At 41.8% G+C, this 13,655-nt stretch overlaps 1 protein-coding gene across 1 annotated transcript; it reads left to right on the top strand.

Moving 5' to 3' along the window:
- Positions 1 to 950: 950 nt before the first annotated feature.
- Positions 951 to 7,108, top strand: LOC131217458 (probable disease resistance RPP8-like protein 2). The gene is made up of 5 exons (XM_058212396.1): positions 951 to 2,102; positions 2,199 to 3,858; positions 4,155 to 4,308; positions 5,040 to 5,124; positions 7,034 to 7,108. The coding sequence occupies exons 1-2, from the start codon at positions 951 to 953 to the stop codon at positions 3,642 to 3,644; spliced, it is 2,598 nt and encodes an 865-aa protein (XP_058068379.1). The 3' UTR covers positions 3,645 to 3,858; positions 4,155 to 4,308; positions 5,040 to 5,124; positions 7,034 to 7,108.
- The last annotated feature ends 6,547 nt before the right edge of the window (positions 7,109 to 13,655 follow it).

The raw sequence follows: 13,655 nt of genomic DNA, 5'->3' as shown, positions 1-13,655 counted from the left end.
TACTAACATAGTATGCAATCCGGATCCACTTAGGTGGGTAGGACTCTTGACAATGGGGCCCACCGTAATGTTTGTGACTACATTCATGTTGTTCATTCGTGTCCAAAGCTTATTCTTAGGCATGATCCAAAAAATGAAGCAGATCCAAATCTCAAATAGACCATAGTACATGAAACAATAGTAAATGACAATTAAAAATTTCTTGTGGGCCACAAAAGCTTAGGATTAAGATGATATTTGTATGGTCTCTTCGTCTAGGTCTTTTTCACCTTATCAATAGGCTGGATAGCAAATAAATATTTTGGTGGAATCCATGAAGCTTTTAATGGTGGGGATTCAATCATGATTGTTCCCCGTGAAGACGGGCAAATGTGTCAAATTAACATATTTCAGACATTTGGGACATTAGTTACAAATGGGTTGATCCAGGCTCAATACTAATTTTCTGACTTTATATTTAGACTTTAGATTTGGATTTCAGATTCAGCTTCAAACTCCGTATTTAGCAAACAGGCCCTCAATGTCATTCCTTAAATAAACTGAAAAGAACAAAAATGTTAATATGATACAAAGCTTTTGTGGCCCGTGAATATTTCAACGGTGAGTATTCAATCTCAACTAATTTCCCATGTGGCCGATTTGAGCTTTGTATCTGCCTTAATTTCAGGGTTATGCTATAAAACGAGCAGGCAAAAGATATGTCTTATAAATACTATGGTGGGCCGCACCAAGTTGGGTCGTCGCCAAAGTAAGTGGTTTACTTAAAATATGTAAATAATAGGCTTATTTTTAAAATTAGCCTAAAGTTAGCGGCTTCATTAAAAATAAATAAAAACTCAAAAGCAAAAGTTGCTGGTGAAAGAAATGATAAGAGAAGGGCGGTTTTCATTCTCCATCTGTGTTTTAAACATAAGTGAGTGCATTTGCTTGTGAGAAGCAGAGAGGCTAAGATGATTGCTGAGCCTATTGTTTCGTTTGTAATAGGAAAACTTGGAGATCTCCTTCTCCATCAAGGAGCCACCCTCTTCGAAGTAAGTGGTCAGGTGGAGTGGCTCAAAGGAGAATTCGAGTGGATGCAGGCCTTCTTAAAAGATGCAGACATGGAACAAAATGATGAAAGGGTGAAGAAATGGGTGGCTGCTGTAAGAGACATTGCTTACAAAGCGGAGGATGCCATCGACAACTTCATCCTTCAAATAGAACAAAGCAGGAGAAGAGGGTCAGTTGATTACACCCAGAGCTTTACTTCCTTTGTTGATGAACCAAGTGCCCGTCATCAGCTAGGCAAGAAGATCGAAGAGATAAAGAGTGAACTTGTTGAGATCCGTCACCGAAGAAAGAGTTATGGCATTAAAAATCTCTGCAGAGGTGAAGGAAGCAATTCCATGAGGAGTTTGCGAGAGCAGAGGAGAACTTCTCCTCTACTAGAAGATACAGAAGTCGTCGGTTTCCAAGATGACATAAATACCTTGGTGGCACGGTTGATCGGGGGTGACTCACGGCGATGTGTGATTTCTATAGTCGGAATGGGTGGTCTCGGTAAGACTACTCTAGCAAGGAAAGTCTATAATCATGATGATGTTAAGAAGCATTTCCAAGGTTGTGCATGGATATATGTATCTCAAGAATATGATGCAAGGGATCTTCTGCAGAGCACTATGAGATGCTTTATGATTCTGGCTGAAGTACATCACAAGATGAATGTCACTCAGTTGAAGGAGGAGCTTTTCAAGCATTTGGAGGCGAGAAGATATTTTTTGGTGTTAGATGATATGTGGAAGACCGAAGCATGGAATGCTTTAGCTGCTGCTTTTCCAGACAGGAATAACGGAAGTCGAGTCCTGCTTACCACTCGCAACAAAGAAGTAGCTTCATTTGCAGATGCCCGGAGCTATCTTCATGAGCTGCAACTTCTAGGAGAACACGAGAGCTGGAAATTATTTTGCAAGAAGACATTCGTAGAACAGGATAGCAGTTGCCCCACAAATTTAGAGGTGTTTGGAAGGAAGATTGTGGCAAAATGTCACGGTCTACCTCTTGCAGTCGTTGTCATTGGAGGCCTGTTATCAAGGAAAGCAAGGCTCCCACGTGAATGGGAGAAAGTACTGAATAGCCTTAGCAGGCAATTTGTTGAAGACGAATTAAAAATTGGGAGAATATTAGCCTTGAGTTGTGAAGATCTACCATATCAATTGTAGTCATGCTTTCTCCATTTAGGAGTTTATCCAGAAGACCACGAGTTCTCTGCCAGCAAACTGATTCAGTTGTGGGTTGCAGAAGAATTTGTACAGTCAACGGGGCCAGAAACATTGGAGGAAGCTGCAGAAGATTGCCTCGTGGAGCTAAACCAGAGAAGTCTGATTCAAATAGTGAAAGGAAGTTCCATGGGGGGAGTTAAAAGCTGTCGCATCCATGATCTTCTTCGAGATCTCTCCATCTCAAAAGCCCGGGCTGAAAATTTTCTCAATGGGGACACAAATTCTCTCTCTCCATGTAAAGCACGTCGACTTTTTGTGCATCATGGCATCAGTAAGTACACTTCCTTAAACCAATCCAATCCATGCCTTCGTTCCATCCTGTCTCTCAGCCTAGACAGAGAAGAAATTGGAAAGAATCAGCTGGATCTTCTTTACAGACGATTTCATTTGCTTAATGTTTTACATTTACACGGAATACGTGTCGATGAGTTTCCAACTGAAATAGGTACACTCATACACTTGAGATACCTTGGTCTTACGGGATGCGTGACCCGTCTGAGAAGACTCCCATCATCAATAGCCAATCTTTGCAATTTACAAACACTAGAGGTAGATAGTCCTAATAAAATGGATATCCCTAGTGAAATTTGGAAGATGCAGCAGTTAAGGCATGTTCGTGTACCAGGAAGAATCAAAGGTGAAGGGCCTAAAGCAGGGGAGCTCAGTTGTTCGAGTAACCTACAGACTCTAACAAGCATCGATGCCGACGACTGGATACAGGATTGCTTGGGAGAGCTGATTAATCTTAGGAAACTAAAAATAGAGAGAATAGATTTCAGTATACATCGAAAGAGATTGTTCGACTCTATTCCCAAATTAGTCCAACTCCAGTCTCTGACGTTACATGGTTACCGTTACGGTCTAATCCCACTTCCACTAATTTCAAATCTGTTGCATCTGTATAAGCTGTGTTTGCGTGGAGGGTTAGCGAGGCTACCAGAGTTTCATGAATTCTCACCAAATCTCACAAAGCTTACCTTGGAATTCTCCTGCTTAGTGCAAGACCCAATGATGACACTGGAGAAACTAAAAAACCTTCGGATTCTCAGATTGCTTGAGCTTTCATACTTGGGAAGGCAAATGGTCTGCTCTTCGCAAGGGTTTCCTCAGCTTGAGTCCTTGGATGTTCATAACTTACTTAATTTAGAGGGGTGGAGAGTTGAGGAAGGAGCCATGTCGAGTCTTTTACATCTAAATTTCTTTTGTTGCCGACGATTGAAGATGCTTCCAGAAGGATTAGAGTATGTGACTACCCTTAGGAAATTGAATCTACATGATATGCCTCAGTGTCTCATAGATAGGCTTCGAGAAGATGGGGGAGAGGATTTGCATAAGATCCACCACATACCCTCCATCCACATAAAGGGAGTAATCATTCAAAACTGAAATGGGAGAGGAAAAATCCCCATACAAAGAGAAGGACAGAGGTCTCTGTTAATGCAATATGGAGTACCTTATGTCCAAGCAATTATATCTTCAGGAGCACCTTCCTCTGAAACTTGCTGCAGCTGGTTCTGAAGATAAATATTCAGATATGGGAATGTTGTTGTTGTCACAACCGGCAATCAAAGACTGACTTTCGTTCTGCAATGTAAAGCCGGTGAGATTTATTACTTCTTTCATTTTATTTCTCTCCTTTTCATTCATACTTTCAACTATACTTGTGGCCATTTTAAATTCTTAGTTTCTTTCTTGCTGTGCTATTATTATTATTTTCTTTAAAAACTAAAAATTCCATTGTGTAAAATGTCATGCATGCTAACTGTTGGATGAAATGGCTCAACAAGAAATGTTTTGTATGGATCATATTTATTTGTCCCATTTCTTTCTCTATGGATGAGTTGGCCCACGTGGTGATATGGTTGGATGACCTAAAATTGAAAATTGATGTTGCAGGACATGCCTCAACAATTGAAAGTGAGGCTTCGAGAAAGAGAGGAAGAGGATTGGCATAAGATTCAACACGTACCCTCCACTAACATACACGAATAAGATGTGGATATGGTGTTCTTGTGACTAGCAAATACGTGATCTCTCCAAAGCAAAGCGGGTGAGATTTGCTTCTTGTTGTTCTCTCTCTTCTTTATTGATGTTGTCAACAATAATCATTGCCATTTTAACTTCTAGTTTCGTTATCGCTATGTTATTGTCCTAATTTTTCAGTTTCTACAAGCAGGGCTACTGTTCGTATTTTTGGTGCACTGTTCATAGTGCGGGCCACAATGTCAGCATTTTGGGTCACTGAACAATGGGCCCACTTGTACAAACTGAAAATCAAAATAGTACTCTGTAATCCTTTGGACAGAACATTGCGTGATAACTGCTGTACGTCATGCATACCAACTATTGGATGAATTACCTCAAAAAACAGAACGTTTTGTGTGGATCTCACTTGTGAACCCATTCTTTCTCTATCAATGAAGAGGCCCACATGGCTGTATGGTTGGAAGACCATACCATTGATGCCCCATTGCATAAAAGTAGCACTGTTGTGACCATTGAAACTTTTCTTTCATCCTTATGTGTTTTTACACCATATAGATTTGATAAACTTCGGCCATTTTTTCTTGTAACCCTGTTTGAGGGACACCATTCGGATGATAAGGATGCAATTGCCAATGTGATTTTTAGACCGTCCAGCCACACAAGGGTCAAGGGTCCACCGGTGGGATGTTTCAAATCTTCAAAATATGCAATCATGTGTACTTGCCTTATGCATAATTGTTTGAGCCAAGAATGGACCTCAACAACTAATCATCATTATATCAAATGCTTAGAGAGATGCATTGAGGTTGGAAAGTCTCGAGCTTGTGCAAGCCAACATAGGCATGTATGGAAGATGTGCAACATCCAAGCTGTCCATCAGGTGGGTCCCCATTTGTTGATGCCACAACCTAAAAATCAGGTGAGTCAATTCCATGGAAGGATCACCGAAAGCAAGGACCCCACACCCCAGGAATTCTGTGGAGCAAGACTCATTTTGGAGTTCCTCTATTCTAAGCACATCATATGACTTCAAAAGTTGCCGTATCTGATGTAGAGAGGGTCGCGGATAGTTACATGACCAAGATGGATCAGAAAAGGCCCGGTCAATGACAAAAGTGATCCGGACCGTCGGACCTTAAGTCAGGCATATCTCACAACCGGAATGAGTTATCGGACGTGAAATATATGATTTTGGGGTAGAACGAGCTACTTTAGCCAACCAACCCGGCTATGCCGGATTGCCTGAGCCGGATTTGTGAAATACCACTGGATCGATGGTCGTTTCCCTATTTTAATTCCGTTTTTACTATAAATAGTAAGTTTTAGTTTGATTACAACTCTTCATCCGTTGGGCTTTAGGAGTTGCACCCAACATGAAAAGATCTTAGAAAAATTAGGAGAACAACTTGGTGAAGCCAAATAGGACACTTACTATTTTTAGCGGAAAACCTTGAGCACTAGTAGACATCACAACCGTCTATAAATAGTAAGTTTACTATTTATAGTAAGTCACGAATTTTAGGAGTTTTAGTTGTAGTTTGAATCTGATTTCTTTCACATTGCTTGATATCCTTTTTTAAAGGGTTGTGAACTCGTTTTTATTTCATTCATTATTCAATTTCAAATTTATTAGAATTTATTTCTATTTTCTTGCTTTCTTTCCTCGTGGATTTGAGAAGTCTTTATGAGGAGTCTAGAGAAGTTCCGTGAATTCGGAATAATTATCTTCTTGAGGAAGACAGTGCTCGACCTCACGTCCTCCCCTGCGTCAGTATCTTAGACTATTGTTCGGAGTATCCTGATATTATCGAAATATCCCTGATATTATCTATATCTCTAGCTTGGCAATATCGCTAACACTAGTAGCAATAGCAATAACACTAGTAGTCTAAAAAATCCCAAGTACTGTCGATGTATTGCTAAGTATGGCCAATATTTTTGACTATGTAAATTCCACATGTCGCTTGTATTGCCAGTGTATCCATGATATTTTTATAATATTGCCAATATATCGATATCGCCAAAAATATTTTTATTTAAAAAAATTCATTTAATGTTTTTTATGGGTGCATGGTTGTACGCAGTGTTTAAAGACAACAATATGATTATATTGCGATATTATCATTATCACAACATGGGCAATATCAAAACCACAATCTTTCGTTTCATTTCCAGTTATCGAGGATCTCTCCATAAAATATCATGTGTTGTCAGTATTTTGAAATATTGATGAATGTTTGGATATATGGTTAGATGGATAGATGGATAAAGAGGATGAATGAGATGGTTGAACTGGTTTCTTATGATAGCAAATGCGATGGATAAAAGGGATGAATGAGATGGTTGAACTGGTTTCTTATGATAGCAAATGCTTTTAGGACCCATTAAATGAAAACTTATTATGTATACATTCTTTTTGTAATTTTTTATTTCTAAACATTCAAATATGTATTTTACATTTCCTGAAGTTTCACTGAAAAATTCCACTATTTTCCCATGTTTCCCTTTCGTATATTTCTAGTTATTGATATTATTTGAAATATCGATATTGCTTCCATATCTCTAGCCATCGAAACTTGCAGCAATGCTGTTACTTGGAACATTGTCTCAGACTAAAGTGATATCACATTTTTGTTGTATCTCAAATAAATTTAATTCATTTCCTTGGCCTCCCCTTTTATATGAAATTGAAACAATTACACACTTTCCATGGAAAATTACACTCTGAGAAAAGCTTACAGATTTTCTTCTTTTCATTTCTGATGTGTCTTTATCTATTGGAATTGCAGTATTTGATGCCTTGAAGTGGACAACAAGGGCATGGATCCTACATAGTGGGCCAAGTTTATCATCTAAATAGCAACGCTTATTTTGCCTATGTCTTCAGCATCATAAGTTTTGATTATATATTTGAAACGAAGGTAAATGAGAAGACTTTTTGTTCAAGTTTTGATTTTCAAAACATTGGTATTATGTGATTGTAGAAAGGGAATTAATAACTGTGACTTTGTTTGAGGAGAAATTGATGTAGAGCGGGTCGCAGACAATTACATGGCCAAGATGGATCAGAAAAGGCCCGGTCGACGACAGAAGTGATCCAGACCATCGAACCTTAAATCGGGCGTATCTTGCAATCCGGAATGAGTTATCTGACGTAAAATATATGATTTTGGGGTAGAATGAGCTACTTTAGCCAACCAACCCTGCTACATCGGGTTGCGCAGCCCAGAATTGCGAAAAAACCCTGGATCAACGGTCGTTTCCTGTTTTAATTTCGTTTTTACTATAAATAGTAAGTTTTAGTTTGATTATAACTCTTCATCCGTCGGGCTTTAGGAGTTGCGCCCAACGTGAAAAGAGCTTAGAATAATTAGGAGAACGGTTTGGTGAAGCCAAATAGGACACTTACTATTTTTGGCCGAAAACCTTGCGCACTAGTAGACATCACGACCGTCTATAAATAGTAAGTTTACTATTTATAGTAAGTCGCGGATTCTAAGAGTTTGAGTTGTAGTTTGCTTCTAATTTCTTTCCCATTGCTTGGTAGCCCTATTTAAAGGGTTGTGAACTCGTTTTTATTCATCAATTAATCAATTTTGAATTTATTAGAATTTATTTCTATTTTCTGCTTTCTTTTCCTCGTGGATTCGAGAAGTCTCTGTGAGGAGTCCAGAGAAGCTCCGTGGATTCGGAGTAGTTATCCTCATCACGTTCATCCCTGCGTCAATTGGTATCAGAGCGAGGATTTCCCTCGGGCCGATGGCAAACAACGAAGGTATGAATCAAAATCCTATGGATGGTGATCCAGGGATTCGTTATCTTTCGGAAAGAATGGAAGCTTTCCACCGGGAGAGTCAGTTGACCATGCAAGGGCTGCAGGTAACCCTCGACCGTCTTGCGGATGCGCTACTTCCGCCCCGAGCCCTAGGCGGTGCTCCACCACCCATGGTTGCTGTACGACACAATCCCGATTTTCGTAGAGCACTACCAGTGGCAAACCGTAGGGCTACACCAGATGATTCAAGTTCTAGCGACGAGGACCTTAATGAGGGTTTTGCTCGACGACCAATCCATGGAGGTGATCATCTAGATTGTGCTGAAAGAGACTATCGAGGTAAGGCTGAACTTCCTAGTTTTAATGGTTTATTACGTATAGAAGATTTTCTCGATTGGCTAGCCGAAGTAGAGAGATATTTTGATTACATGGACGTGCCAGATCATAAAAGGGTAAAATTGGTAGCGTTTAAATTAAAATCTGGTGCTTCTGCATGGTGGGAACAATTAAAACTCTCACGAGCCCGCCAGAACAAGGCGCCCATCTCATCATGGCCACGGATGAGACGTCTTCTTCGATCTCGATTTCTCCCCAGTGATTATGAGCAGATATTATTCCAGCAATATCAAAATTGCAGACAAGGAAATCGAAATGTCACAGATTACACTGAAGAATTTCAACGGTTGGCTACACGAAACGATCTGTCAGAATCTGAGTCACAGAAGGTGGCACGATTTATATGTGGGTTGCGACCGATAATTCAAGATCGAGTTCAGATGTACCCAGTCGGGACCGTGGATGAAGCAGTTCAATTGGCGGGTAGGGCAGAAACACAACTTGCAAGAGCTCTTACTCGTCTATATCCTTCAAATCGACCCCCCATGACGGGTCCCACGCAGGATCCAGTGTTGCCACGAGGAAAAGATCCAGTACCTCAACTTCCTACAACCGCAAACCGTGATACGGGGAGCGGCTCATCCAGACCTCAACGTGCAGCACCCACAACAGCAGGTCCGAGTAGGATTCCAAATCCTTATACTCGGCCAAGGTCGAATAATTATTACTGTTGTACCAGGCCACTTATCAAACACTTGTCCTCAACGTCCCGCAGCGCATTTGACTATAAACGAAGGGGGCACTGAATATGAGGCCGCAGAAGAAGACCATCGCTTTGATGAACATGAACAAACTACTGAAGAAACAGCAGGTGGCGATGAAGTGACGGGCGAGGATCGTGGCGAATTTCTAGTTGTGAGGCGATTACTGTATGCCCCACGAAAGAAATTACATCCACAGCGACACAATATATTTCGTACTCGGTGCACCGTCAACGGAAAGGTCTGTGATGTGATCATAGACAGTGGTAGTAGCGAAAATATCGTCTCGAGAGTAATGGTGGACAAGTTGCGGCTACCAACGATGAAGCATCCTTCCCCATACTCTATTGGCTGGATAAAAAAGGTGAATGAGACCAAGGTAACTGAACAATGCACTATCTCGTTTTCAATTGGCAAAAATTATAAGGATCAAATACTTTGTGACGTGGTCGATATGGAAGCTTGTTATATGTTACTCGGTCGACCCTGGCAGTCGGACCGTGATGCGACCCATCGGGGACGAGATAATGTCTACGTATTCGTCAAGGATAGTCGAAAAATAATCCTTGCCCCTATGGCACCAGAGAACCACCCTGAAGCCTCTAAAGTGGAGGGGAGTTCCCTCTTGACCATTCGGGATTTCATGGAGGAATCCAAGGAAACTGGCGAGGTATACGCCGTAATAGTAAAGGGTGAGGAAGAGGAACCTTCAAACATCCCTCCAAGTTTAAGACTGTTGCTAAACGAATTCAAAGAAGTCTGGCCTGAGGATTTACCTGATGGATTGCCCCTCATGAGGGACATCCAACATCACATAGACCTCGTCCCCGGGGCTAGCCTGCCCAATCTCCCTCATTATCGGATGAGTCCGAAGGAGTGTGAGATACTTCAGGGGCAAGTGGAGGAATTGATCCGTAAGGGTCTCTTGAGAGAGAGCATGAGCCCATGTGCCGTACCAGCATTATTAACGCCAAAGAGAGATGGAAGCTGGCGCATGTGTGTCGACAGCCGAGCAATCAACAAAATTACCATCAAATATCGGTTTCCAATACCACGGTTGGACGACATGCTCGATATGTTAGAAGGGGCCAAGGTGTTCTCTAAACTAGATCTAAGGAGCGGGTACCATCAGATTCGTATTCGACCCGGTGATGAGTGAAAAACGGCATTCAAGACCAAGGAAGGGTTGTATGAGTGGCTGGTCATGCCCTTCGGCCTATCGAATGCACCAAGTACTTTTATGCGTTTAATGAATCAAGTTCTAAAACCATTCACTGGCCGATTTGTGGTAGTATATTTTGATGACATATTCATATATAGCCAGGATGAGGCGGAGCACAGGAAACATCTCAGGCAGGTGCTACAGGTCCTACAAATTAACAAGTTGTACCTCAACTTGAAGAAGTGTAGTTTTTTAACTGACAGCCTGTTGTTTTTAGGATTTGTTGTAACATCCACAGGCATTCGTGTGGACGATGAAAAGGTGCGAGCTATTAGGGAATGGCCGATCCCGACAAACATTCATGAGGTGAGGAGTTTTCATGGGTTGGCGACTTTCTATCGGCGATTTGTGCGAGATTTTAGCACCATAGTCGCGCCTATAACAGATTGCATGAAAAAAGGCCCGTTTCAGTGGACCGATAAAGCTGATAAGAGCTTTCATGAGATCAAGCATCGTTTGTCTACAACACCGGTCTTGGTGCTTCCTAATTTCGACAAATTGTTTGAGGTTGAGTGTGACGCTTCATACGTCGGAATTGGAGGAGTATTATCACAGGAAGGCAGGCCAGTAGCCTTCTATAGCGAGAAGCTCAGCGAAGCCCGAAAGAAGTGGTCGACTTATGAGCTTGAGTTGTACGTAGTTGTTCAAGCGGTGCAACATTGGCTGCATTATCTGATTCAAAAAGAGTTTGTTCTGTATATGACCATCAAGCATTAAAGTTTATTAATAGTCAGACTAACGTAAAGCGTGTGCATGCTAGATGGGTTACGTTTTTACAGGAATTCACATTCGTTCTGAAGCACAAGTCGAGGCGTGAGAACAAGGTGGTGATGCACTTAGCCGTCGTGCATCACTACTAGTTACAATGAGCAACGAGGTGGTCGGCTTCGACTATCTCAAGGAGCTGTATGCCGAAGATGAGGACTTCAAAGATTCTTGGATGAAGTGTGAAGAAGGTCATCCCAATGACCTTCATATACAAGACAATTTTCTCTTCAAAGGGAATCGATTATGCATCCCCCAAAGTTCTCTCGAGGGAGCAGATTATTCAGAGCTACATGGAGGTGGCCTTGGTGGACACTGGGGCGAGACAAGACGCGAGCTCTTGTGGAAGAGCGGTATTGTCATAGGTGGTTAGTACGTGATGTGGGAAAAGCCGTACAACGTTGTCATGTTTGTCGGACCTCCAGGGCAATCTCCGAATACGGGCCTCTACACCCCGTTACATTCTGACGGTCCTTGGGAGGATTTATCAATGGACTTCGTGCTTGGTCTCCCACGAACACAACGTGGCATGGATTCGGTGTTCGTGGTGGTAGATCGTTTCTCTAAGATGGCGCACTTTATCCCATGCAAGAAGACCCTCGATGCAACACACGTGGCGAATTTATTTTTCAGGGAGGTCGTACGGCTACACGGGGTCCCCAAGACCATTACTTCCGATCGTGACACGAAGTTCATTAACCACTTTTGGCGGACTTTATGGAATCGATTCGATACACGATTTCAATTCAGCAGTGCTTACCACCCTGATGGGCAGTTTCAAGTTGTGAATCGCACGTTGGGAAACCTCCTTCGCCGTATTTCAGGAGAAAAAGCGGTGGAATTTGGCCTTGTCTCACCGAGTTTGCATTCAACAACATGGTGAACCGCTCAATAGGGAGATCACCATTCCAGTTATATACGGACGAGTGCCTCGCCACACACTTGACTTGGTCCCTCCGCCCAAGCACCCAGCACGAGCATTGCGGCAGAACATATGGCGAGACAAGATCATGGGCATCCATGCGTAAGTGTAGACCAAGCTACATGCCTCGAACGAGAAGTACAAGGAACAAGCGGACAAGCATCGGCGACAAAAAGTGTTCGAGGTGGGCGACCGCGTTATGGTCCATCTGCGCAAAGAGAGATTTCCGACCGGGACATACAACAAGTTGAAAAATAAGAAGATTGGACCCGTCCCAATCATCCGAAAGATTAATGATAACGCTTATATTGTTGATCTTCCAGATGACATGGCAATCTCACAGACTTTCAATGTCGCGGACCTGACCGAGTATCATGAACCAGAGCATGACGAGAACTCAAGGACGGGTTCTTTTGAAGTGGAGGAGACTGATGTAGAGCGGGTCGCAGACAATTACATGGCCAAGATGGATCAGAAAAGGCCCGGTCGACGACAGAAGTGATCCAGACCATCGAACCTTAAATCGGGCGTATCTTGCAATCCGGAATGAGTTATCTGACGTAAAATATATGATTTTGGGGTAGAACGAGCTACTGAAGCCAACCAACCCCGCTACGCCGGGTTGCGCAGCCCGAAATTGCGAAAAACCCCTGGATTGACGGTCGTTTCCCTGTTTTAATTTCGTTTTTACTATAAATAGTAAGTTTTAGTTTGATTATAACTCTTCATCCGTCGGGCTTTAGGAGTTGCGCCCAACGTGAAAAGAGCTTAGAATAATTAGGAGAACAGTTTGGTGAAGCCAAATAGGACACTTACTATTTTTGGCCGAAAACCTTGCGCACTAGTAGACATCACGACCGTCTATAAATAGTAAGTTTACTATTTATAGTAAGTCGCGGATTCTAAGAGTTTGAGTTGTAGTTTGCTTCTAATTTCTTTCCCATTGCTTGGTAGCCCTATTTAAAGGGTTGTGAACTCATTTTTATTCATCAATTAATCAATTTCGAATTTATTAGAATTTATTTCTATTTTCTGCTTTCTTTTCCTCGTGGATTCGAGAAGTCTCTGTGAGGAGTCCAGAGAAGCTCCGTGGATTCGGGGTAGTTATCCTCATCACGTTCATCCCTGCGTCAGAAATCCACTGAAAGTTTGTTCTATTTTATGGTTCCTATTTTGGCTACCTCATTTTTGAATAGCATAAGATATTTGGTTGATGTTTTCAAATTGTAGAATGAGAATGTTTGGATTTTTTTACCCCTTACCAATCTTCAGTGCTTCAATATAACAAAGAGTTACCGTAATGTTTGACTTGTATTAATGTATTAATCTTTGGATGTAAGATGCTTATTTAAAGTGGGAGCAACTATTTATAGTGTAGGCTCGGGGGTCCAAAATGCTTACATGGATGCAAAGCTGCTCATCAGGTGCAAGCCACTATATGGCTTTCCTTGTGCAGAATTCAGGTCTGTCCACTCATCTGATGGCCACACATTTACATTAAATGCTGACTGTCCACTTCTTCTGCATAGGTTTGGCTCCCCAGATCTATGACTAACCTGATTCTTGGACCCAAAGCATAAGTTTTGGGTGAGGTTAGTTAACTTTTAAAAAAAATTAAAAAAATAAATGG

This window comes from Magnolia sinica, chromosome 10 (genome assembly GCF_029962835.1).
Source record: "Magnolia sinica isolate HGM2019 chromosome 10, MsV1, whole genome shotgun sequence".
NCBI lineage: Eukaryota > Viridiplantae > Streptophyta > Magnoliopsida > Magnoliales > Magnoliaceae > Magnolia > Magnolia sinica.
Note: the sequence above shows the minus strand (reverse complement) of the source record. Positions and strands in the feature narration are given on the sequence as shown.

Excerpts from the sequence above, each read along its gene's own strand:
- LOC131217458 (XM_058212396.1), top strand. The coding sequence starts at position 951 with ATGATTGCTGAGCCTATTGTTTCGTTTGTAATAGGAAAACTTGGAGAT. Across the intron at positions 2,103-2,198 it reads TCCCACGTGAATGGGAGAAA|TCATGCTTTCTCCATTTAGG; the intron begins GTACTGAATAGC and ends TATCAATTGTAG.